This window comes from Plectropomus leopardus, chromosome 4 (genome assembly GCF_008729295.1).
Source record: "Plectropomus leopardus isolate mb chromosome 4, YSFRI_Pleo_2.0, whole genome shotgun sequence".
Classification (NCBI taxonomy): Eukaryota; Metazoa; Chordata; class Actinopteri; order Perciformes; family Serranidae; genus Plectropomus; species Plectropomus leopardus.
Genome location: NC_056466.1, coordinates 19,641,324 through 19,665,363, shown reverse-complemented (window position 1 = coordinate 19,665,363; position 24,040 = coordinate 19,641,324). Strand labels below are relative to the sequence as shown.

The 24,040-nt window shown below is 40.2% G+C and overlaps 1 protein-coding gene across 1 annotated transcript in view; it reads right to left on the bottom strand.

The window, feature by feature from the left end:
• Positions 1-24,040, bottom strand: part of myo15ab (myosin XVAb) — a 75,430-nt gene that overhangs the window by 17,894 nt on the left and 33,496 nt on the right. Inside the window, 17 exon segments of the mRNA XM_042484602.1 lie at positions 71-164; positions 492-552; positions 1,219-1,314; positions 1,442-1,523; positions 3,469-3,861; positions 3,936-4,000; positions 4,109-4,177; positions 4,621-4,729; positions 8,298-8,371; positions 8,460-8,533; positions 10,111-10,302; positions 10,439-10,511; positions 11,849-12,027; positions 12,192-12,298; positions 12,401-12,529; positions 15,040-15,135; positions 15,326-15,456. Coding sequence (XP_042340536.1) covers positions 71-164; positions 492-552; positions 1,219-1,314; positions 1,442-1,523; positions 3,469-3,861; positions 3,936-4,000; positions 4,109-4,177; positions 4,621-4,729; positions 8,298-8,371; positions 8,460-8,533; positions 10,111-10,302; positions 10,439-10,511; positions 11,849-12,027; positions 12,192-12,298; positions 12,401-12,529; positions 15,040-15,135; positions 15,326-15,456 — 2,024 coding nt within the window.

The window sequence follows — 24,040 nt, the reverse complement described above, 5'->3', positions numbered from 1 at the left end:
ATTCTTCTGTGTGTGTGTGTGTGTGTGTGTGTGTGTGTGTGTGTGTGTGTGTGTGTGTGTGTGTGTGTACCTGTGGAGCAGGAGGGTTGTCCATCTGCGGTTTGAGGATCTGTAAAGCTTCATCTCGAGGGGTTTGCTTCTTCCTAAACTTCCCTTCTGGTCTCCTAAATACGTCCACACTGTGTCAGCGTCCCACATTACAGTTTGCAGGGTTTTTCAACTACAAATGTAGCGCACTGCATAATCTGTGTGTTTGTGCTCATTGTGTGCAAATACAATCATTCTGTTGTCGTGTGCTCACTGTGAGCAATAACAGCACAGTCCGTATCTGTTAGTGGTTTGTTGGGCTTTACAGTATGCACGCTTAATTCTGTGGCTGAAGATAGCATCAACTGCTGTGCCGTATTTACAAGCAAACATCCGTCTATTTAAAACTATGATTATTGTGCTCACTTCAACTGCTATCAGTCTATGTGTTTGTGAGACCTCACCTCTTTTCAGGTGGTAGCAGCTCAGGCGGTGGAGGTGGGGAGTTGTACCTTTTGATGATTTCTTTAAAAACAATATAAACCAATTAAAAATGTTGTCAATTAAACTATGTATTTTAATGCATTGTTTCAAATCCTTATTACCAACCAATGTGTCTGTTTGAATTCAAGAAATAATGTAACCCTTTGAAACCTGAGAAAATTGGCTTGATTTCTTTCAAAAACATGGGCCGACATTTCAAGTTACGAGTAACAAGAAAATTACCAGAAATTAGTAAAAAAAAAAAGAAAGAAAGAAAAGAGGAAAAAAAGAGGAGACAAAATGTAAAAAAAAAAGACATTAAAAAAACAGAAAGTATGTAATAATTATTTTAATCTAATATAAAGATACATTTTTCAGTTTTTCAGTTTTCTGGACATTTTCCCCTATTAAATTATTATCTTCTAATAATTTATCTCTCTTTCTCTCTTCTTTAAAGATTGATTTTCAGGTCATTTTCTTTTCCTAATGTCTTGGACTTGTGGGACATTTCTTGGAAAGTTGCTCCATTGCCCTTTTACTCATGTTTTCAAATGAAAAACAAAACAAAACCCAATTTGCTCAGGTTTCAGAGGTTTAAATGCATGTAGTAGGCATCTGAACACAGAAAACTGATTTCTTTCCAGGTTTTAAAGGGTTCATAACTTTAACCTGTGACATCAACATGGTTCAGCTTTTAAGGCCAGATACCTTGGACATCTTGGCTGGGGACGACATGATCAATGGTCTTAGCTGAGTACTTCACCACCTCTCCAGCAGGGGGCGGAGGAGACGTCACCACTGGAGCTAAAACACACACAAAAAATGGAGTGATGCTCTCGTGTGTAAAGCCTTCTTAATAAGAGTTTCTCTGGTTTAGTTAAAGGGACTCTCGGCGTTTCTTGTTTGCTCACTCTTGTTTTCTCTCTCTTACCAAACTTCCTGGCTGGAGTGTCCTTGTTTATGGGTATGCCTGGAGCCTTCCTCCGAGACACGCTGTCCTTACCTGACTGCACCTGAAACACAGAGGGACAGAGAGTTTGCACTCAAGGCTCTGCAGGACATGAACATACTGTCTTTTGACAGAAAAGAGAAGAAAAGGGACATTATACGTGATGGTGTGAATGCAAATTTAGTCATTACAGAGAGAAGTAGAAACCTGCAGAAGTAAGAATCTGTGATTAAGCAGATTTTTTTGGTTATTTTTACTTTTTTACTTTTAAAAAAAACAACCTTTTTTTTGTTAGCAAACTTGGCGTAAGGGTTGTTGTGGTGCATATCTGTGATTCAGTGGACACATTAACTTACATTGAACTAGACCCTTTTGTTCAGTTATGGTCAACACTGAAATCATTAAAATGGTTAAACTAAAAAATAACTATTTAATAAGTAACTTTGTCAAAATCTGGATTGCCAATCAAAACATCATATAATGATTCTTTGAATAAAAGCACTGTGAGAACCAGAGGAGCATAAGTGACATTTTGGGCAAATATATATATATATATATATATATATATATATATATGTGAAAATAAAGGTTTCACTGAGCTCCTTCTACTATAAAAAGGATGAATTCTAAACCAACCCAGAGTAATTTTGACATTTGTTTAACAAAAATGTTTTAAGTATATTACCATACACATTTTTACATAGTTTTAATATTAAATATTAAAGTTGGGACAAAGTACAGTCGTTTCTTTGTTTTGACTGTCCTGTAAAGTTGGTCAAATGTGATGTGACTCACGCCGCGCTGGCTCTCACCAGTGGTGCAGTGGTTAGCACGGCTGCCTCACACCTACACAGTTCTGGGTTTCAAACCTGCAGAAAGTCCTGTGTAGCGTTTGCACGCCAGTGTGGGGTTTCTACGGGTTCTCTGGCTTCTTCCCACAGTCCAAAGACATGCAGCTTAACTGGTGTCTCTAAATTGCTCGTAGGTGTGAATGTGAATATTAATGGTTGCTCTATGTGTGTCAGGCCTGTGAGAGGGAGCTCCACATTGCCTCTCGCTCAGTCAGCTGGGATAGACTCAAGCCCCCTGAAACCGCAACCAGGATAAGCGATTCTGGATAATGAATTAATGGCTCTCATCCTTCAGATCTTTATTACCACAGATACTGACCAAACTTCTCAACATAAACTATATCAGAGCAAAAGAAAATAATGACCAGACTCAGCAGCAGCTGCATCAGCCCCAGTCCTCTTCCACTTTTGTCTCGAGATTTTGGGAGAATTTCTTCCATCTCACAGGACAGTTTTGGAAATTATGAGACTACAGCTCTCCTCTGTACTCTGCTACATATTCTGTTTGTACTTCATACTGTGAACCTTTGCACAAATCTACCGCTTCTAAAATGAATACAGCTCTTACATTTCAGTTCAAATATATTGCACATGTTTTTTAGTATTGTTTAATATTTTGATTGTAGTTATCTCTATTCTATATTCATGTTTCTTAATTTTTTCGAATAATTGCTTACTATGTTTTTTAATTATTAATGAAAGCAAAATCCTTGTATATGAAAAACTTCTTGGCATGAAGCTGGATTCTGAAACTTCTGTTTATTGATTGTCACTGATGTTGTTTTCGGCTTTTGTTTGTCTGGTTATGTTTGTTCTTTGTTTTGTATGGCCTTGTTTTTTTAGGTCTCTCCGGCAAAAGATTACATAAAGGTTACACATATTAATTTCACTTTAATATACATTTGCTTTCCGCTTTTCAACCAGCTTTGGCTCATCATGCTGACTGCACAGCTCTTATTCTTATTTCAAACAAACCACTTACTCTTTCCAAAAGAAGGAACTGCATCTAGTTTTGGGTCATATGATATTTCCTGAGGAAGTGTTGCTTGATGTTGTTGTTAACTACAACACTAATTAAATTATAAAATTAAATAGTGCTGAATCATTATGTAATATGTCAGTTTGGGCTGTTACCTCACATGTCTCTGAGTTACTGACCCGGGTAGCAGCGTTAGCTTTCGGCTGTGCTGGCTCAGCTCTGTTAGTTTGGGCCTGAGGCTTCGGCTGAGCTCCGGGCCGAGTCTGAGGCTCCGCAGGAGGCTGATCTTGAAGGTGCGATGGAGTTTGTTCCGGTCGAGCAGGGGGAGGATAGGGATGCCTGGGCGGGATGTCTGCTGCAGCGTAGGGAGTGGGAGTGAAGTTGGCATAGGGGCTGGGTGGGATGTTAGCATATGGACTCGGGGGTATGACAGCATAGGGGCTGGCGGGGGCGTACGGGCTGGGAGGATGAGGCAGCAGAGGGCTCATAGGAGGGCTTGTGATCGGGGAGGTGGGGGGGCTGGTCACCGGGCTGCCGACCATGGCCATGGCCTGCATGGTCATCTGCTGAGCCTGAGAAACAAGACGATGACGCATTAACTCCAGAGGAACAAATAAACAGACGCAGATGCAGACGGAGGGTTTACCATGATGATGGCCTGTTGGTTCACGATCGCCTGCTGCTGCTGGTCCAAAACAGCCTGCTGGGCATCTGGAGAGGAGAGGAGGAGAAACACAGTAAACAGGAAGAAGGGATAAAAAAATATATTTGATGAGATTTTTTTTCTCCCTCATATTTCTCTTCACACTTGATACGAACCAGGTGTTACAGGTGCCACCGCAGCAACAGGAGGCGACATCACGCCTCCCACAGGAAGCACTCTCACAGCTGTGAACACAAAACACACACACACACACACACACACACACATATCTAATTGCAGATTTTGAGTGTCTTTGTTTTATTGCACTTGCTAATGATTTCTGGAGATATTGAGGTCCCTTCCAGTGTGTGAGACTCTGTCCTAAATAGCTGCATATTTACTAGAAAGTACACTTTGTCTTCTGTCCGCTATTTCAGCTGAGTGCCTGAATAGTGTGTAAATTTATGCTACGCAGAAAGCCCGAAAAAATCAAATGGAATGAAAAAAGTCCACAGCATGTGAACTTCAACCTGCCAACAGGCCCACAGTACGGTGTGTTGGGCTTTACAGATAGAAAAATAAAATTAAAGTTGTGTGATAGTACACCTGTCAGTGCTGATGCAAACAGGAACTACTGAATGAGTGAATAAGGGAGTGATTTCGGACAGAGTCTGCGTTTTCGACTGACCTCCAGGTGGAGGCTGGGGGCCAGTTGACTGTCCTTGGTGTTGCCACCCCCCTCCAACTCCTCCAGCCCCTTTCATCCTGCTGGACAGTCCTGCAGCTGATTCCACTTCCTGTGAGGACAGACAGACTTTGAAACTTAACATCAGATTAACCCTTTGAAACCTGAGAAAACTGTCAAGAAAATAGTACAATAAAATTGCCTGAAAAATGACTAAATAAATAAATAAGTAAAAGAAATTACCTGGAAAAGTATATATATATATATATAGTTTTTACCAAGACAGTCCAATTGACACAGAGCAAAAGTTTTCCTTTAACAGCTAAACAGTACATTAAAATATCTTTCTGCAAACATTTGAGGTTAGAAATACGCAATGCAGTTACAGAGTCTTGATTCATATTTAATCAGCGCTGCAGTTTGACCGCAGTTTACCAGCAGTGATTGACATGATTAACAGCTGCGTTAGAGACTTCTCTGCTGTGACTGGATGTTTTCATTCACATGTGTTAAGGCCATTAAATGCATCGGGAAGCAATAGAGTAGGCAGAAGATTTTTTTTTTTTCACAGAATACCTCCCTAATGTAAAACTGTGTGAATATAATGACAGTTTCAGCAATTCTGGCATTTTTTTTAATTAAAGTTACCAACTACAGCTTTAAGTAAGGCACTAGAAAGTATTAATAAAAAGTAAAAAGTATTAATTTAATATCAGTGCTGAAACTTTTCATATGACACCCAGCTCTACTGTACCTCTGATGGGTGTATAGTTGCTTTATCACAGGGGACGGCTGCTCTTTTCAGCCTGGATCTACTGCACTTATTACAGATTCTAATGGAAACCCAGAAGATTGACAAAAAAGTGTCAAAACCAAACGACTCCAGCAGCAGGATTCTTCCTCCACAGCTGATCAGTGAGTTGAGTGAGGTTTAAAGAGCTGTCACTTCACTAACCAGTCACAGAAATTACTTCATTCAGTGGAGTCTCGGCACTATGAGGAGCTGATAACATAACATGGAGGTGGTGTACTGAGAAATACTCTGACTCTAGCTCCCCGTGAAACTCCACTGTAACTGGTGGGAAACCAAGCTGACTGTAACCGCTGTCCTCTGTGAAGGAGCAAAGTACAAACCTCTCAGAGATGCCTTTTAAGCCAACAGGTGAAGTATTTGATACTAAGATATATTTTTGGTGGAGTATTCCTTTAATCGCAGCATTTAATAAATTATTCACTAAGAATCAGATCCTTTTTATATAGTGCCCTCGGTGTCTAACGAAGTAGATAAAATAATTTTGCACTTTCGTTAGTTTGTTGTTTATTTGATTGCAGTTTGTTTTTTTTAGCTGTACTGTCTTGTAGCACTGTGTCCTGTGCTGTCCCGTTTTAAAAACAAAGGATTTATCCTAATATAACAAATTTCAATAATCATTTGTGAGTGTGAATATCAGCAGGGGTGCTGGAGAGACATACAGAGAGATACAAAAACAGAACTACTTGTGTAATCAGAGCACTTTTTGACTGTCGGATCAGAGGAATCATCCTCTTATGTGTACAGCCGTTCCATCAGAAATCAGCCACTGACCCATAAATCCAAAGGAGTGTGTGTGTTTGTGGGCCATGTCTCATTAAATAGTAAGCCCTTCATTTGCCAGAGTGTCAGTTCCTCGTAAGTAGATCCCTGCGTTGCCTGGGTGGGAAATCACCGTGGCGATCTAGTCGCTGTGACAGTTACGGTAACTGGGTAACGTAATAGGTTGCTGGGCGGGAGAGGTCTGTACAACACATCTGATACATGCTAATTCCTGTCAGCCACATCCGATAGCACGGCTAACATTCACCACGTCGCTGTCCCAGCTGAGGACTGATAGATCCAACATGGTGAGCATTCACTGCATCATTGCCCTGACTAAACACGTACGGATTTAACTCAATCAACAATCATAGTATAATCTACAAATGTAGTTTTGACATCAGGTGTCAAATACGACATTTCTGCTGGAGGCGATGCTTTAAAAAAATGAGCTGACACAGGTGTTTTATTGCTGCCTCAACCGAGCAGCGAGCAGTGATCTAACATGACATTTCATATCACATTATTTACAGGGTTCCCATGGTCATGAAATTCCTGGAAAAAGTTATGAAATTACAAAAACTATTTTCCAGGCCTGGAAACGCTTTGGAATGAAGTGAATGATTTGGATAAGTTTCGAATCGTTATGCCTATTGTTTAATTATGTTTATAAAATTATTATAAAATTCCCTAAACATATTTAACATTACACTAAATACATTGTATTTAAAATCTATTTCATAGTTGCACAACTGCTGATTGGGTCTTTGGTTTTCCATCCTCCAAAAAGAGGTGCAGCACTGATGTTTTGCAAAGGATTCGTATGTCCCAGTGTGGTCTCCTGGCATATGCAGCGAGTCGCTGGAAGGAATGTCTAACTTGCAATTACAGATAGCAAGAGCTTGCAGTTTTTGTATTAGCAAATGTCTGGAGGCGCATGTTTATTGGTCTGCCCATTTTAAACTTCTTAAATAAAGTTATGGAAATAGGGTAAAATATTATGAAAATTATGGAAAGGCTCTGAAAATCCATTGGTAAAACTGTGTGGGAACCCTGTGTTTATACTGCTTGTGGTCTGGAAGCTCTCATCTGTCCAGCTCAACCTGATCACTATAACATATTTACATCAGTATATTTATTCCGTGAGTATAAAGTAACGGGGACGTCACAAGGGGGCATTATGTGACAAGGCATTATCAATTCTCCAGCCGAGGACAATTTCATCCAAGGATGCCATCCTTGTGTGTATTCATTTTCTGTCTCCGTCACAAGCAGGGAAGACTGGCTCTTGTTTTTTGAGACGACTAAACAACTTAGCCTGAGGAACACCAAGTGTCGCTGCTGCATCTAATTGGCTCGTTCTTGGCAGTTTGTCATGAGCTTTGAGGAGCCTACGTTTTTCATTGAGAGAAAATGGCTTTTTTGTCAAGGCAAAGTATTATGGGAGTTTAGGAAAAGAAAAAAAGAAAAAACATAGTTTTAAATAAAAAGGTCCAAAATGAACACTGTAAACATACAACTTGATTGCTATAAACAAATTATATGAACAGCGTTTGCACAGAATGATTCTGTCTCAAGCTAATTGAAACATATAAGCATTTTCCACTGTACTAAAGCAAAAACAAGTGACCGGACGCAATCTTAATGCATATTTTATTGAACTGTGGCAGGAGGTCTGCATTAAGTCTCTGGATTACAGTTAAAACACCGGGTTTGAAATAACTATAACAACTATGATTCAATTTGAGGCTTTCCTCTCAGCTCTGAAGGACACATTTCTTATTTCATAAGATCTGGGACCAATAGTTAAACAATGCCGGCATTTATAACTTAGGCTGATTTCCAGGTTAAGGGATGAGCAAAAACTCAGATCTGTGGAAATCACTCTATCTGTGCTGTTCATATGTTTAGAGACAACTTTGTCATAAATATTGTTTTTTTGTAATATCTGTATCTGTTTACTAATGTTCCTCTTCATGTTTTGCAAAAAAAAACCCACACAAGACAGAGCTCTACATGACCTGTACAGTGAGCAACAGTAAATGGTTGACAGAGGAATCTCCTCTCAGGCGGTCAAGTGTGTCACTGAGTGAGTTATGTAACTTACTCCGGTTCCCTCAGACAGTACAGGGTCAAACAGGCTGTCGAGATAACGATCCATCCCTCTCTGAGGCTCCAAGTCTGTGAGGGCAGAGGAGAGCGCTTCATCGTCTACTGTCATTAAAATCAATGTGTGTGAGCGGCTATATGTTCATGGTGAAATGTGTACCTCGTCCATCAGACCCGGGTAAGACTGAGGACATGACATCATCCTTCACGTCAAACCCACCACCCAACAGGCTTCTGTAAGATAATAAGAGAAAAAATATTTACAAATTGGCTTGATTCACGTCAAAAACATGGGAAGAAGTTACAAGTTATGAAACTGCTAAATAGCTAAAAATGAAAAATTATTTTAAAAAAAAACTAACAAACAAAAAATGCTAAATATATAGTTATAGTTAAAAAAATTAATAAGAATTATTTTGAATTTAGTTTTCTCAACATTTTCCATATACCTCTCTCTTTTAATACTAATTTTCAGGGCATTTTCTTTAACCTTTCCGAATTTCAAATTGTGTGACATCTCTTGCCAAGTTGCTCTTTGCCTTTTTATCTATGCTTTCAAAAGAAGTCACACTAATTTCTCAGGTTACAGAGGTTTAAATGTATGTGAAAGGTGTGAGGTTGCAGACTGCATGCAGGAGAACTGCGGCAGCCGATGTAAAAACACAAAAATGCAAATGACCCTCTCGAGAGCCAATGTTTGGTTCCTCCACGTTGTACTACTGTAGAACAACATGTAGGACTCAATGGAAGAGGACCTGCTCCGTATGTAGATATAAATGGCTTTTTCTGTGGTAATGAAAACACGGCAATTATTATTTTCGGGTAATTATAAACAAAAAAAACATAGTTTTTAATTTTTTATATAATTTCTGTCAAAATATGCTCCTAAACCTAAACCTTCTACACCTAAGTCCTACCTAAGTAGGACTTTTGTCTTTTTTTTTCAAAGGCCACAAGATGAATCTGTGGGTTTGTGAGATGATTAAAGGGAGAGGAAGAAGAAAATCAAACTTTGAACAACTTGACTTGATAATTGTTTTTCCTTGGGCCTTGTTGAAATGAAACCATCTGAGACGTCTTAATGGGAAACGTCTCCTTGAGGAACTGCTAACTGCCGTTTTTGTAAGAAGTTGAGTCTTGTAATTTATAAGCCTATTAAACATTTTTTAATGTAACTTTTTAATTAATTAGTAACAACAGCTGTCTGAGGAATGTAGTGCAGTGAAAAGTACAACATTATAAAGGAGCATAAAATGGAAATACTCGAGTAAAGAAGAAGTATCAAAAATTGTACCTAAGTATAACACATTAAATATTAACCCTTTGAAACCTGGATTGACATCACTTTTCTTGTGCTGCGTTCAGACACCTTTTTGCACGTATTTAAACCTTTTGAACCCTGTGCAAAGTGGTTCAATTTCTTAAAAAAAAAACACATGGGAAAATGCAAGCGCTCTGGTAATAAATATTTCATAAATTGCAAGAAATTAAAAGATTTAGAAAATAATGGGTTTTTTTATAATGCTAGCAAAAAATGTGTAGGGAAAAAATTATCATAATCATCATAATTACATATTTTTTAAAAAGTTACAGAATTATTATAATTTTGAAGCACATTTTATAAGGTAATTTTCTAAACATTCTTTTTTTTTGGTGAATTTTCAGGTAATTTTCCTGTACTTTATACCATCGCAAATGTTAGAGTAATTTCTTGTTAAGCTGCTCATTGCCTTCTTCCCACATTTTTGAAAGTAACCAAGCCAATTTGCTCATAGGGTTAATTATATGGACTGCGTAAATGTGTGTCTCACATGCTGGCATTGGGCCGCACTCTGGTTGGTTCCTGTGCAGAGATGATGAAGTAGCTGCTGTGTTTGGGGAAGTCGGCAGGAAGCTCCAGATCCGACATCAAGTCCAGAACGTAGTCGGAGCCCTCCAGCTCCACCCACTGAGCCGTCTCCTTCAGAAGCACCGACCAGCCTCGACGGCCCTCCAACACACCTCTACACACACAAAATACAACAATGCACATGAATAAGCTCTTCTCCAGCAAGACATCTCTCTGGTTTCCTACGTTCATCTTTTTTTCTGTAATCTCATCCATGTACTTAGTGCTCATGTTTTACAGTAAGATGATACCTGTGTTGTAAGATGTCTTTGGCCATTTCTTCTCCTGTTGTCCAGGAGTGTAGAGGACAAAGGAAGGACACGCCTGCCGGAGAAAAGACAACACTTTAGAAAGACAAATGGCCTCTGACATACAGTAGTTACTCAATAAAACATACCACTTTTAAATGATGTTTTTCATCTCATAATGCACTAAGAGCCATTTCAATCAGCTTATGAAATAGTTTCTCTTCTGTATCACTAAGACACAGTCTGTAGCACTCTCCCCTGTCTGTCTATGAAGATTTACACAGACACCAGCATCAACAAACAGACAACAAAGCCAGTGAAGTAGAGAGACTATCAGGTGTTGTCTAATCCTCAGTAGACTTGCCAAAAGGCCAGAGGACAGATTAGCTGGATGAGAGGAGGAAATGAGAGACAGATAACTCTTGCGTGCTGGATAAAGCACACACTGACTGAGCTCAGGTTGAAAAAACCAACACAAAAACAGAAAGGTGAAGTTGGGTCAACAAGAGGGAGTCAAAGCCGAAGGGAGTCAAAATAAATGGGCCTCAAATTCACGATGCACATTATGTTGACACTGAAAGGTACTGCTGGTCTGTGTTTGTAATGTTATCTGCATATCTGAGCCTTGTGCAGTGTTGCAGCCTGTGATTAAGACAAATCACTATCACAAATTTACTCATGGAAAAAACACTATTTTTTTTAGACAGAAAAAACTAGTTCTCCTTCTGTTGCAGGAGGGCAAAAAGTGACACGCAAGTTTTTAGTTTCACCGTTATCAGCACATTTGCAGCATTTAAAGTAAAAAACAAAGTCGACTACCACACAATGAAGAACTTTCCTGTGACTTTATTCAAAGCGAGCAGCATGTTTTGCCTGCAATTTCTTCAGGTTTGCTCAGTGAAACTTCATGATTATCCACAGGTGTGATAAATACACGAATCACATGAGTAATTATCATCACCATTTTTCTTTTTTTCTGTTTTTCAGAGTGTATCAATAACATTTTCTGAAGTGACCATAATACCACAAAACATGACAATATTAAGAAAACAAATTAAAAAACAGCAAGGATTTCATGACTTAAAATCAATATATTTACAAGTCCGATTTGTACTTTTTTTGATTTTGTGACTTTTGTGACTGGAAAACTTGTGCTGAACTGCATCTCTAATTAATCTTCAGGTTCTCAGTTTTCAGATGATGTATACCACTTCTATATACCATTAACTGTCTGTCACCCCATAAATATCCCTCTAAAAAAGAAAATATGCAGATGGCTCAAGGGTCATTAATTGCATAGAGATGCCCTTGCACTCTCATTTAAGTCCATCCAAAATTTTGCAACCAAGTACAAAATGTTAAAATCCCCAGTTTCACCACTTTGCTACACGTGCTGTGTCTGTGTGCTCTCACCATCGAAGCAGTGTATGTGCAGAACAGTGTGAGCTCTCTTGCGATTGGCAGTCCACTCAAGCAGACAGGGTGGGTACGTGCGGACATACTCTGGCCCGACATTCAACCTCTGCAGAGCTTGAAGGAGCCGGTGCTGACACACACAATCGTAGCCCTCTGGCCCGTAATCAGATACAAACCTACAACAACAACGTGCACAAAGAGAGACACAAACAAAGGCACCGAAAATTATTAAAACCTGTAAGCCAGGAAAAGCAGGTGATAACTATACTGTATAATTATTACCTGACCATGGTGATTTACATTAATATGAATTTATTTGACTTTTTGACAAGTTTCTTACTTCAGCAAGTACTTGGCCAGCCTCTGAGAGGGCAGGAAGGCAGAGAGACAGGAGGACAGGAGGAGCCAGCCACGCTCTGAATTCAAAATATTAGGATTCCTCCACACCTAGGAGAAAATAAAGAGATAATGTGCAATATTAGTGACAGATTCTGTCCTGTTGGTCTTTCATTTCCATCCCACCGGCCAAAAAAACAAGCTGTGCCTCACCTGATTGGCTACCTGAGCCAGGATCTCATCTCGCAGGCTGGGATTGGCAAGTCCTCTCTGGATGATGTAGTTCCCAAACAGGTTCTCCTGAGCCCCATTCAAGTTTGGATCACCCATAAATCTTAGTATCTGTCAAACGCAAAGGCATTTATAACACATACTGTAACCTTACAAAACCAATTACAACACTGAAGATTGTAAAGTTCTCCCAGGAATCATTTGTCTTAGCTTTTCACGTGTCACATGGTAATGGGGTATGTGTGTGTGTTGGGGATGTGGGGGTGTGTGTGCCTGGTCCTGGTGGCGGCGCTGTCTGGTTGTGGGGATCCTGTATGTTTTCGTGGGGTTTGTGATTTGAACTGAAAGGACACCTGGGTGCAGGCGGTGCTGATTGGTGCACTGGGCTTCACAGCAATGTTTTTCTACCTCCCTCCTCACAGCTAATTGGGAGATGCAGCACAGGTGTGTGGCGTGTATGCGCGCTGAGAAGAGAGTAGAGACGCCATAGTAGAGCAGAGTAGCACAGACTTGGTCTGTACAGACGGCAGTGAGAGGAGAAAGAGAAAATCGCCAGCCTACAGCCCGGTCGAGGTTACAGGACTGCAGAACCGGGAGGACGGTGGACAGCTCGCAGGAGCCATGACAGAGGCAGACAGGAACGCAGGCTCGACGCACGTGCACGCCGCCACAGCAGACCGCTGCAAAGAGAGGGACATGCCTCCTGGGAAAGCGGAGGGGTGAATGCACCATTCATCCCTCCACCATATAAGTCCCTCTTTTATGTTTTGATGGTCAGAAATGTTTAAGCATTAGGAGTTGGCCCAGAGTCACGACAGTGATACCGACTACATCAGAGAGTGACAAAAACAAAACAATTTACTAAATAAGAAACTGGCCTTTTTTTTATCTGAAGACGTCACTTGCTTGGGGGACTTAGGACCATCTGTGCGCTACAACTACAAGGCTGAAAGGACTGCTCTGTGCTTGGGGAACACTAGACTTTTAATACTGGAACATTTTATGTGGACTCATTTTAATTAGTTTTAACTTGCTTTTACTTTTCTCTTTTTATCAGTAATAAATCAATTTGTTGTAAAACATACCCACTGTCTACATGCTGTTTTGAGTCAGCCTAACTCTCCAATAGATTTTACCAGATTTTATCAAATTTTAAATTTTAAAGTCACACTACAGCCATGACATAAGGCCTGCTTGAAAATATGTTGAAATATCCTACTGTGAAAACACTATAAATCACTGACTTTTTGTGTGCATGTATATGATGTACATCGATAAGCCACAACAATCATTTTGTGACAATTCAATGTTCTGCTGGGAAACTTCTGATCCTGGTATTCATGTGGATGCCACTTGCCATGCACCACTCACCCAAATACACCCCTTCATGGCAACGGCCCTCCCTGATGGCAATGGACCCCAATCAGGACAATGTGCCAATGAACTGCTCAGGAAATCCCCCTTAGAACAACGATCTCAAGGTCTCAACATGGCCTCCAAATTTCCCAGACCCCAATCTGATCGAGCATGTGTAGGATGTACCAGTACTAGAGAGCCAAGTCCGATCAATGGTGGGTCATCTGGTCTGTTGCGACATGGACACAGGGCCTCTGGAGGTGTCCTGTGGTGTCTGACATCAAGGTACTGACAGCAGATCTTTGGCTCCTGTTGGTTGAGATGGAGTATACAAAAGTCCCATGGCTGCTAGACCAGATTCGGATCTGGTTTATCTTGAGGCTACATCGATGCCTTGAGCTCTTTGTCACATTCCAGGGGTCATTTCCTGAACAATTTCTGTAGTGCAGCATGCTGCACTGGCCTGCTGGGAGGCCATTGTCATCAGGGAGTGACGATGCCATGATGCGGTGCAGTTTGTCTGTGACAGTGTGCAGTGGGAGGTGCGTGTCAAGTGGCATCCACATGAATGCCAGGACTCGAGGTTTCCCAGCAGAGCATTGCATTGTGACAAGACTTCAGCGGCTTTAATGTTTTGTTCTGAACTTCTAATATCAGAGTAACAAACAACAGTGAAATCAAGTTCAAAAGGTAAAAAACATGTTGTTTTATTACATTTGTAGATAGACATACTATCCCAAATGGCTATGTCTTTCATTTTTTAATGAAGTCTTTTAATCCGCTTAAACTACAGGACTTGTTTATTTTATTTCCTGACACTGTTTAGCAAAGGACTTAAACACTATGGCACAGTGTTGCCTATGGGCAACATACCCATTTATGGCTGTTTACACTCACGCAATAATTCTCAGTTATATTGTAATACTTTTAAAAAGAGCCAGGACACTAAGAAAACCAATAGCACTGTTTATATTGTATTAAGACTTTCTGGAGGCCATATAAGTACATTTTTGGGGGCCTTTCTGGCATGGTTCAGCTCCAACAGTTATGGTACACTGTTGCTTTAAGGTACCATACCCAAAAGTGTAACCCGAAAGACAAATATACATTTTGAAAATTTCTTTAAATTATGTTTGTGTAGTGTATTTTATGGCTAAAAATATTACAATTTTTTTTTTTACCAACTGGCATCATAATGCGTGTCATAGAGGGTTAAAGGTCATGGATGCTGGAGTTTCCCCGCAACATGTGAATGCAACACATACCAGAATGAAAACGTTCAGGGCTCCGTGTTTTAGCTCCTCATCCATTCGAATCAGTGAACTCTCCAGTGGGGCTGTCAGCATCCCAAACAACGGCTCCTAAAAACACACACACAATCATGCAGTGTTTACAGTTGATTTTACACAGTGATTGTTAACGCAGTTACATGGATGGAGCAGTGCAACAACCCTGTCCTGGGTCCAGTCAAGGTCAACAAGGTCAAATTATGTTTTATCCGTGGGTTTTTACATGTCGATTTTCTGCATGTGTGTGCGTGTGTGTGTTTACCCTAAATATGGCCCGGATGTAGTGTGTCATGAGGTAGTTGTTGATATCCAGGGGCAGGGTCAGCTGAGGGTCAACCTGAACCTTTGGAGCCTGGACCACCGCCAAGCAGTCAGAGTGCAGCTCCTCACCACCTGCAAATACACACACTGCAACACACACACACACACACACACACACACACACACACACACACACACACACACACACACACACACACACACACACACACACACACACAGACAGCAGGCCAGGTGTCATCACAGAAATACTACGGTAAATATTGTTAAACCCACCTGCAAACAAGGTGGAACACATCTGTTGATGGAAGTTTATTTATAGCACGGACGGACTGCAGATCAGTGTGCTGTATATATATACTCTGTGTGTGTGTGTGTGTGTGTGTGTGTGTGTGTGTGTGTGTGTGTGTGTGTGTGTGTGTGTGTGTGTGTACCTGAGGCCGCCTGCAGCAGAACTGCCAGCTCAGCAGGGATAGGCAGCGTCGTTACATTCACCACTTCTCTGTTGATGCGATCCTACACACATCGCAAACACACACATATGCAAACACTTACATTCCACACCGATGCTGCATCTCCATCTTTTTCTTCAAAATGTGTCTCCTCTCCCTCTCACGCACTTTATTTCACACCCTCACTCACCTCCTCTGCCTTCCTTGCAGGCTCCACCACTGTCTGACAGAAAAGAAAACAGCATCTCACTTCACACATTTGTTTATTTTTTTTTATTCATCTTTCAAACACAAATACTGTAAATGACACAGTGTGCATACCCTCATGTAACGCTGGCGGTTGACAATGAGCAGCACAGTGGAGCGAAGCCGGATGAGGTACTTCCTCCTCAGAGCGAACTTTTTCTGTGCAGGAAAAGATGGGTAATTTATGCAGATACAGACAGAGTAGAGGGAAAGAGCAAGATGTCAAATGAATTGAAACATTTTGACGTTTTACTATAACATCAGTCACTGTAATTGGAACAGACAGCACAATTGGTGTCCTGAGATTTGTGTTAATCATCACTCTCGTAGAGTTGATATGATATGTAATTTACCTATATTCATTAAGTTGTGACCGACGATCTCTGAAGTATCATTACAGATCTAAAAGGTTTGACCTTGCGTTTATTGCCATTTTAGTGTCATCATTAAGCAAGAAAGTGAATGATTACACATTCAAATAAAATTCAAATTTGCATCACGTCTCCAGGATTGGTCAGACCGGCAGTGAGTGATGGATGAGCACCACCTGATTCCTCTGACCCTGTCTTCTCACATAAAGGACAAAAGAAGCAGGCCAACTGTGATAAGCTTTGACCTATTTGGCTTTTGGAAACCAAACACTAAAGCCTAAATTGCCCAGCTCAAGACTGAAACTCCAGACTCACGCAGGTCAGGGTGCTGCCCATTAACGAAAGCTAAAGCTCTGAAGAGTCAACTGCCAGTAAGAGGCTGATGATGAAAGTGGTATTCAAACTGAGCACTGGGAACCAGGATGACTACCCCCAGCAAGGAAGTGGTCATAATTTCCATACCGTTGTGCATTCATCTGTTTGTGCATTTATCCGTTTGTGTGTTTGTCTGTTTATCAGCAGAATTAGAGAAAATCTACTGGCTCGATTTTCATTAAAATTGGTGAAAGGGGTGTAGCATGGGGCAAGGACCCATTAACCCTTTGAAACCTGGAGTGAGATGAGTTTTCTTGTGCTACTTTCACAAGTATTTAAACTTTTGAAAATTGATGCAATTTCTTTTTAAAGAACATTGGAAAAAAGGCAATGAGCAAGAAATGTTCCACATATTGCAAAATTGGATTTTTTTTTTTTTTTTTTTTAAAAGCACGGGAAATTTTCTTAAATTAGCCAAGCTACATTTATAATCATCATAATTACATATTTTAAATCATCATTGTAGAATTATAATTTTTTAAGCATTTTTTCCCAGGTCTTGTTTGTTGTGGGGTATTTTTATAATTTAGATTTCTTTTTTTCATTTTTTTTTTGTTTGGGGGGTTTTCTGTTACTAATTTTTGGGTCATTTTCTTGTTCCTTGTTTTTTTTTTTTTTTAACAAATGTCTTGCTAATTTTTGGGTCATTTCTTGTTTCGTTGTTCATTGCTTTCTTCCCATGTTTTTGAAGGAAATCAAGCTATTTTGCTCAGGTTCCAAAGGGTTAAAGAGGCTCTATTATCTAAATTCAGAGGACTTTGAGCTATCTAGAAACATGAACCTAGTTAGTAGCTAACGGTGCTAATGCCATAAACAGCGCAAGTGACAATGCTGACAGAACTGATGGTGTTAACAAGGGGGGAACTGGAGGATGGATGCTACGCTTCCACGGCAACCCTTTCCCAATATCAGTGGTAAGCGATGTATGAGCGCAGTGCAAATCCCCTGCAATGAGCCAGCCAATGAAATACGCACATGCATGTTTGCTGCTATACTAACTCTATGAATGTCACGTATAGAAACTTTAACTTTTTTGGAGGGGATCAGAATCACAATGTGGATACAAGAATTATTTTTTTTTACCTACATTAACATTGTGAGAAAGGGTATTTGGTCTTGGCAGAAGTCTGAGCTCTTGGAGTGCCTTCTGATTTTAAAATTAATTCATTTCTTTTTTCCCCCTGTTTTTTTTTTTCTTCTTTTACTTTCTGTATTCATTGGGGGAAACAGAATAATTCAGTTTGTAAAATGCAAAAATTATCAAATAAAACAACCTAATGAGAAAAATCCTTCTTTGGTGAAGCTGTACACCACTCTGTACAGTCTGTACATATAGTTTGAAGGGGCACCCCTTTATTTTACTAATCAGCCATTAAAGGTCCGTTGTGTAGGATTAGTGGCATCTAGCGGTGAGGCTGCAGAACAGAAGCTTCTTCTGTATGGCAAGTGTTTAGGAGAACTACACTGGCTGGCACAATAAAGTGAAACACAGATGTTCCTATCTAGACCCAGTGTTTGGTTTGACTGCTCTGGGCTACTGTAGAAAACAACATGGCAAACTCCATGGAAGATACCTGCTCCCTATGTACATAGAAACTTCTCTTTCTAAGGAAATGAAAATTACCAAAGACTCTTATGTTCAGGTGTTTATAAATTGATGAAAAATGTATTTATAAATATTCTATTCCATTTCTGTCAATAGATGGACCTAAATCGTAGACACAAAACCTTCGAATCTGAGTTGAATTTGATTATTACCTGGCCAGGTAGCCTCTGCAGCAAGTTTCGAGCAGGATCACGCGCCGTCTCAACTTGGCAAATTTCTTTTGGATCATACACGCGCGGGTGTATCTCTGCAGCGTCATGGCAGCGATGTTTAGAACACGGTCACGCTCCCCTCCAACAGCTGATAGAGCTCCTCTTTCAGAAAAATCTAACACACACACACACACACACACACACACACACACACATCTCTGTATTACAATATTTACTTCTTATGTGTGATTACTTTGACCTAAGTTTGTATTTTGTATACGTGTATGTAACTGAGAGAGCTCACCTTGCTGACTCCCAGCTGATACGAGCCATTCTGGACCGGAGCGAGCTTGTGGAGCATGACGACACAGTTTTCTCCGTCAGCTGGAGGAGTATCCTTCAGGCAGAGCAGGGCCTTATACCTGCGCATTCCCCCACACAAACATTTTAAATGTCAGTCCAAGAATTCGGGAGTAAATGTAAACGAGGATCAGTGAAATCCAAAACTGCAACATTTGTCTTAAAAAGATAGTTAACCCCAAAATCGAAAAATACATATTTTTTCCGCTTACCTGTGGTGCTATTTATAAGTCCAGATTTTTTGGTGTGAAATGCTGAGTGTTAAAGGTGCTACTGTAGAGATGTGCGCCTTCTCTCTAATGCAATGGGGCTAGTTTGCATTGTGATGTTCAAAGTGGCTAAAAAAAAAACCCAGCAATGCCTCTTTACAGAAATTATGACCTGGTTACTCAACAAAATCCACAGACTATGTTGTAAGCAGTTTAATGTAGGAACTATTTTCCTTCTACTACACTACTACTGTATCATAGTGCAGAAGGAAACGTGCATCTACGCATGGACATGAGGCTAAACACTAATGGTGGCTGAGCTGTAACGTTATTTAACTCAGTGGTATTAGGTGAACTATCAGTAGATGCATGCTTCCTTCTGTGCAGTGATGTGGTTGGTGGGTATAGTTCAGTAAAAAGAAAAAAAAAAAAATATATATATATATTAGTGCTGGGCCGTTAACGGCGTTAACGTGCTGCGTTAACGCGGGATTCTTATCGCGCGATAATTTCCTTATCGCGCGATAAACTATTCACTAAGTTGGGTCTATACAGTGAGCAAGGCACCAATTTCACTTTGTTGTTTAAGCGCGGATGTATACCTACCTTCCGCCTTGTTCACGCGGAGGGGGCGTGAACAAGGCGGAAGCTGGTCTGCCTGAGTGACTGGAGTGATTGGCTCAAGCCGTGTCACAAAGCTGCTGACTGTTAATGGTCTTCTTCATGACCTCTAATGTAGGCCCACAGTTCAGTTAGGGTCATGTTATCAGAGGCTGCGCCCTCTGCTGTTCATTCCAGTTAGCAGGAAAAAGCTTTTTCCACATGGAGACAGAACCTGTGTTCCTAAATGTCTGTGTTTAACAAAATAAAAAAAAGTTAAACACCAAAGTAAATCTTATGGAACATTATTTTTCTTTACCAAATATTATAGTAGAACAGCTTTCTCAAGCAGTTTGTGATGCATTTTCATCATTTAGATAGATAGATATTATTTTGAATGTCTTTGGCAAAATTCAAATCTATAATTTTAATCTAGATTAATCTAGATTAACTACAGAATTGCAGTGAGATTAATCTAGATTAAAAAAATTAATCTATGCCCAGCACTAATATATATATATATATATATATACACATGTTTTTGGTGGTTTGAGCACCACGAGCCAAGTGCCATCTAGCTTTATTTTATTTGAGGGAAGGCAGACAACACTTGGCAGCTTAAACCCAAAACAATCTAGGCTGATAAATATTACTGCAAGCAAGTGGAAAACTATGCATTTTTGATTTTAGGGTGAACTGACCGTTTAACTCAGTGTGCATGTAAAACATGGAGACCTAGGTTGAGGCTTACTGGTATTCTGGGTTTTGGTAGTTATTCTATATTAGTTTGTATTTATAATGTGAATCTAACTGAGGGAGCAGTGCAGTTATTATGTGAATCTAATTGACTGTGAATGTTTGACTCTCAATCGGAGGCCTTCTGTGAAGGAGAAGGCCTCCGAGGATGCAGCCGGTGGTCAGGGGTGCTGCGAGATCAATTGGTTTCTGCTGCTTTCCTTCTGCAGGAGCTGGCAAGTGCCAGATGGCTATTTCAGCATGGAGAAATTGGTGTGTGAATTGTACTCCTGCCAGAAAAAGCCAATCATTCAAGCAATCTCTTTTTTTTCTTTCTTCTTTATTACAATCTGAAGGTCGTGAGTTGTAAGAGGAGCAGATATAATTATTTTTAGAAAAGGAAGCTGAACCATATTTGAGCTTACATGGCTCAATTAGACATTACATCTCTCCCTAAACAGGCTAAAAGTGAAGATTGTTAGGTAACCGACCTTGATAGGAAGCTGTGAAAGGGCAGTCTTATTGGGTAACCGTCCTTCCTGATGTGGATGGTCTCCATGATGCCAGAGTAATGTAGCTGAATGTTGACCAGCTCCATGTCAAACACTCCTGGCTCCTACACAATCATACACATAATACACATAAACTGCATGCTACAGATAAATTCAAATGTAAAAAAAAAAAAGAAATAAACACTGCAAACCTGCACACATCATCCAACTTGCAAATATACCTTATGATGATTTGGCTTGATGCATCGCACAAAATAAGGGTTACACCTGTCACAGATAGATGAGAACGAACGGATGGATGAATGAATGTATGATTTGTTGAAAGTTTATTACATTAATTCTTTGCAAGGAGGTCACCTTTACACCTGAGAGGAAACTAAGGGAAATCAACTTGGTAAGAAATCGGTAGAGCAAGACATGCTTTTACAGTTCAAGAAACAGATTATCAGTTTAAGACTAAAAGACCTCCAGAGGCCTCCACTCTGTTTTTATCTGTAAGAGACGTGACTGAGCTCAAATTAAGCAAATGAAATGAATCTTCACAAGATAAATAGCCCCTATAAACTGACACTGGCAGCTTATAAGAGTCTCAGAACAAATCTCTAATAATTTTAATCTATTGGTACACCAAGGCACAACACACTGTTTACTATTCGTTTACCCATTCCTGACTCCCTACTAGGGAAGGTCGTACCAGTTCTTTTCACGGTTTCTTGGAGTTGATACATGTAAATGTATCAGAACCTCTCGAGCTTTGATACTTTTTGCAAAATATGTGTCAGTTTTTCCTAGAGTTGGGTACCCATTCACGTTGGGTCAAATTTCACTTGCTAAGAGCACACCTGGGTGAAAACACCGGGCTCAGACAGGAGGCGTAAGCATCACAAAGCACCCCGAAGCCAGAAAGCCGCTCGCAGAACTCCTTGGCTGGCTTCGGGGCGCTTTGTAGCAGAGACAACGAGGCTCTGCGGAGTCGCCGGGTTCAGAAAGGAGGTGAGGCGCTGCAAAATGCCCCAAACCCAGAAAGCCAGCCAAGATGCTCCATCTGCTTTCCAGTGAGCTGAAACTTTCACTGCAGTGCGGATCATTTCATTCTAACAAGTCTATTATCGTTTCAGTTGTATTTATCAATAGCCTTGTATCATTGCTGTTTGTGATCATGTTTTTTAAATTAAGTATTTACTCCACATATTTGTCAGTTGTGTGTTAACAGAGAGTGAGCAAGACTATAGGCACACGCACACGCGCGCACACACGCACAAAAACATATACACACACACAAACAAGCAGAAAGACAGACAGGTGTGCTATGTGTGATTTGAAAAGGATGAGAATCACTTGTTGATTGAAGCTTGTCAAAAAATGACATTGTTATTATTAAAGAGAGAGTAAAGTACTGCAAAAAGTATCATTGGGTACTGGTAATTAACTTGAAGTACAACAACCAGTATCGGTATTTTTTCAAATGCGAACAGTACCCAACCCTAGTTTCTCTGAGACACTCTCACTCTTCATGTATAAGTTTACATTAATAAAAATGAAATCTTTTTTTTCAATGCATTGATTCAGCATCCCACTCATATGTTGGTAGGCAATATAAACCCAAAAAATGTTATTCTACTTTGAGAGAACATTTGGTCTGGTTCATTATGTGTAAATTGCAGACTGTCTGGACTGGAGTGGGATTCTTATTTACTTTACATAGCAAGTATACATGAATAAATGTTAATGTGGAAATGTATAATGGCTGAAATATATGGGATGTGGCACAACATGTCTGCCGCAGCATGCCTGTGGCAAAGTGCCTCCATTATAATCAGCTGAAGCTGCTACACTGATTACTGCTCTCTATTTGTTTTTACACTGATGCTCTCTTTCCTGGCTCTCACAACAGGTAAAAACTACACAGAACTGTGTAAGAAAACGAGGACAGAGGCAATTTGATGCAGCAGAGCAACCTTGTGTGTTTTTACATTTCACATTAAAATAAATCAATCAAATCAATGCATCTTGTTATTAAAACGATCAAGTTAATTAATTCAGTACCAGTTAATATTATTCACGCTTCCAAACCCTGCATAACTAACTGCATTATCATTTGGCAAAACTCAATATGCACACAGTGCAGCTGGCAGCAACCACACACTACAAAGACTGGGTCTGGGTCGCAGGTAAAAAAACCATGTGATGTGTCATGTCAGTGCACCTTGTATTTCAGCTGTGAGGGCACTAGATCGTGCATAGATATTTGATATTTAAATTAGATGGGGAAGAGCAAATTCTAATACTATTCAGCAGCAAATAGGGAGCAGTTTTGGACACAATTTCGCCAGTTTCCACTGACGTTAGAAAATTTTCCCAGTGGCTAGTCGCAGTATTGCAGCGAAAAAATCCCCCACGGCCCAGAAAGCTATTCTGAATTTTTGGACCATGGAGGTTTTATATTTGTAAAACTTTCCTGAAGCCAAGAAAAACGATTTAAAAACTGATGTTAGAAACATGTTTTTTCAGGTTTCCATAATGTTCTTAATGCTAAATGTTTCACTCAAACCTTTCCATCTTCTCCACCAGCTCCTGCAGGCTGCTCTGGAACTTTGCGCTGACTGTGTTGGCCTGATAACGACGAGCCGTGCTGCTGCGCCGCACGTTAGACCTCTGCTGAGACCCAGACTCTGAGTGCTTCAAGAAGAGGCTGGATACCATCTATGTGCACACACGCATGCGCACACAAGCACACACACACACACACACACACATACACACACACACAAACAGGAGGAACAGGTAAGCCAAAGCATGAACAGTCAATCCTGGTGAGTCATATTTCTTTTTAGTGCAGTAGGTATTTGTGTTAAGTACACAATGAGTTTCAAACAGCTGAATGAGTAAAGCAATAGTTCAACTTAATGTCAACTAAAAACGTATTCCAAACTGAAAACAATAATTACTACATGGGTCTCAACAGAAAAGTTAAAAGAAGAAGTCAAAACACTCTTTGCTCCACATCATCACGATGAGAGAGGAATAAAGAACAGAAAATACTGTAAATGTTGGGACAATAAGAGAGACTATGTCATCAG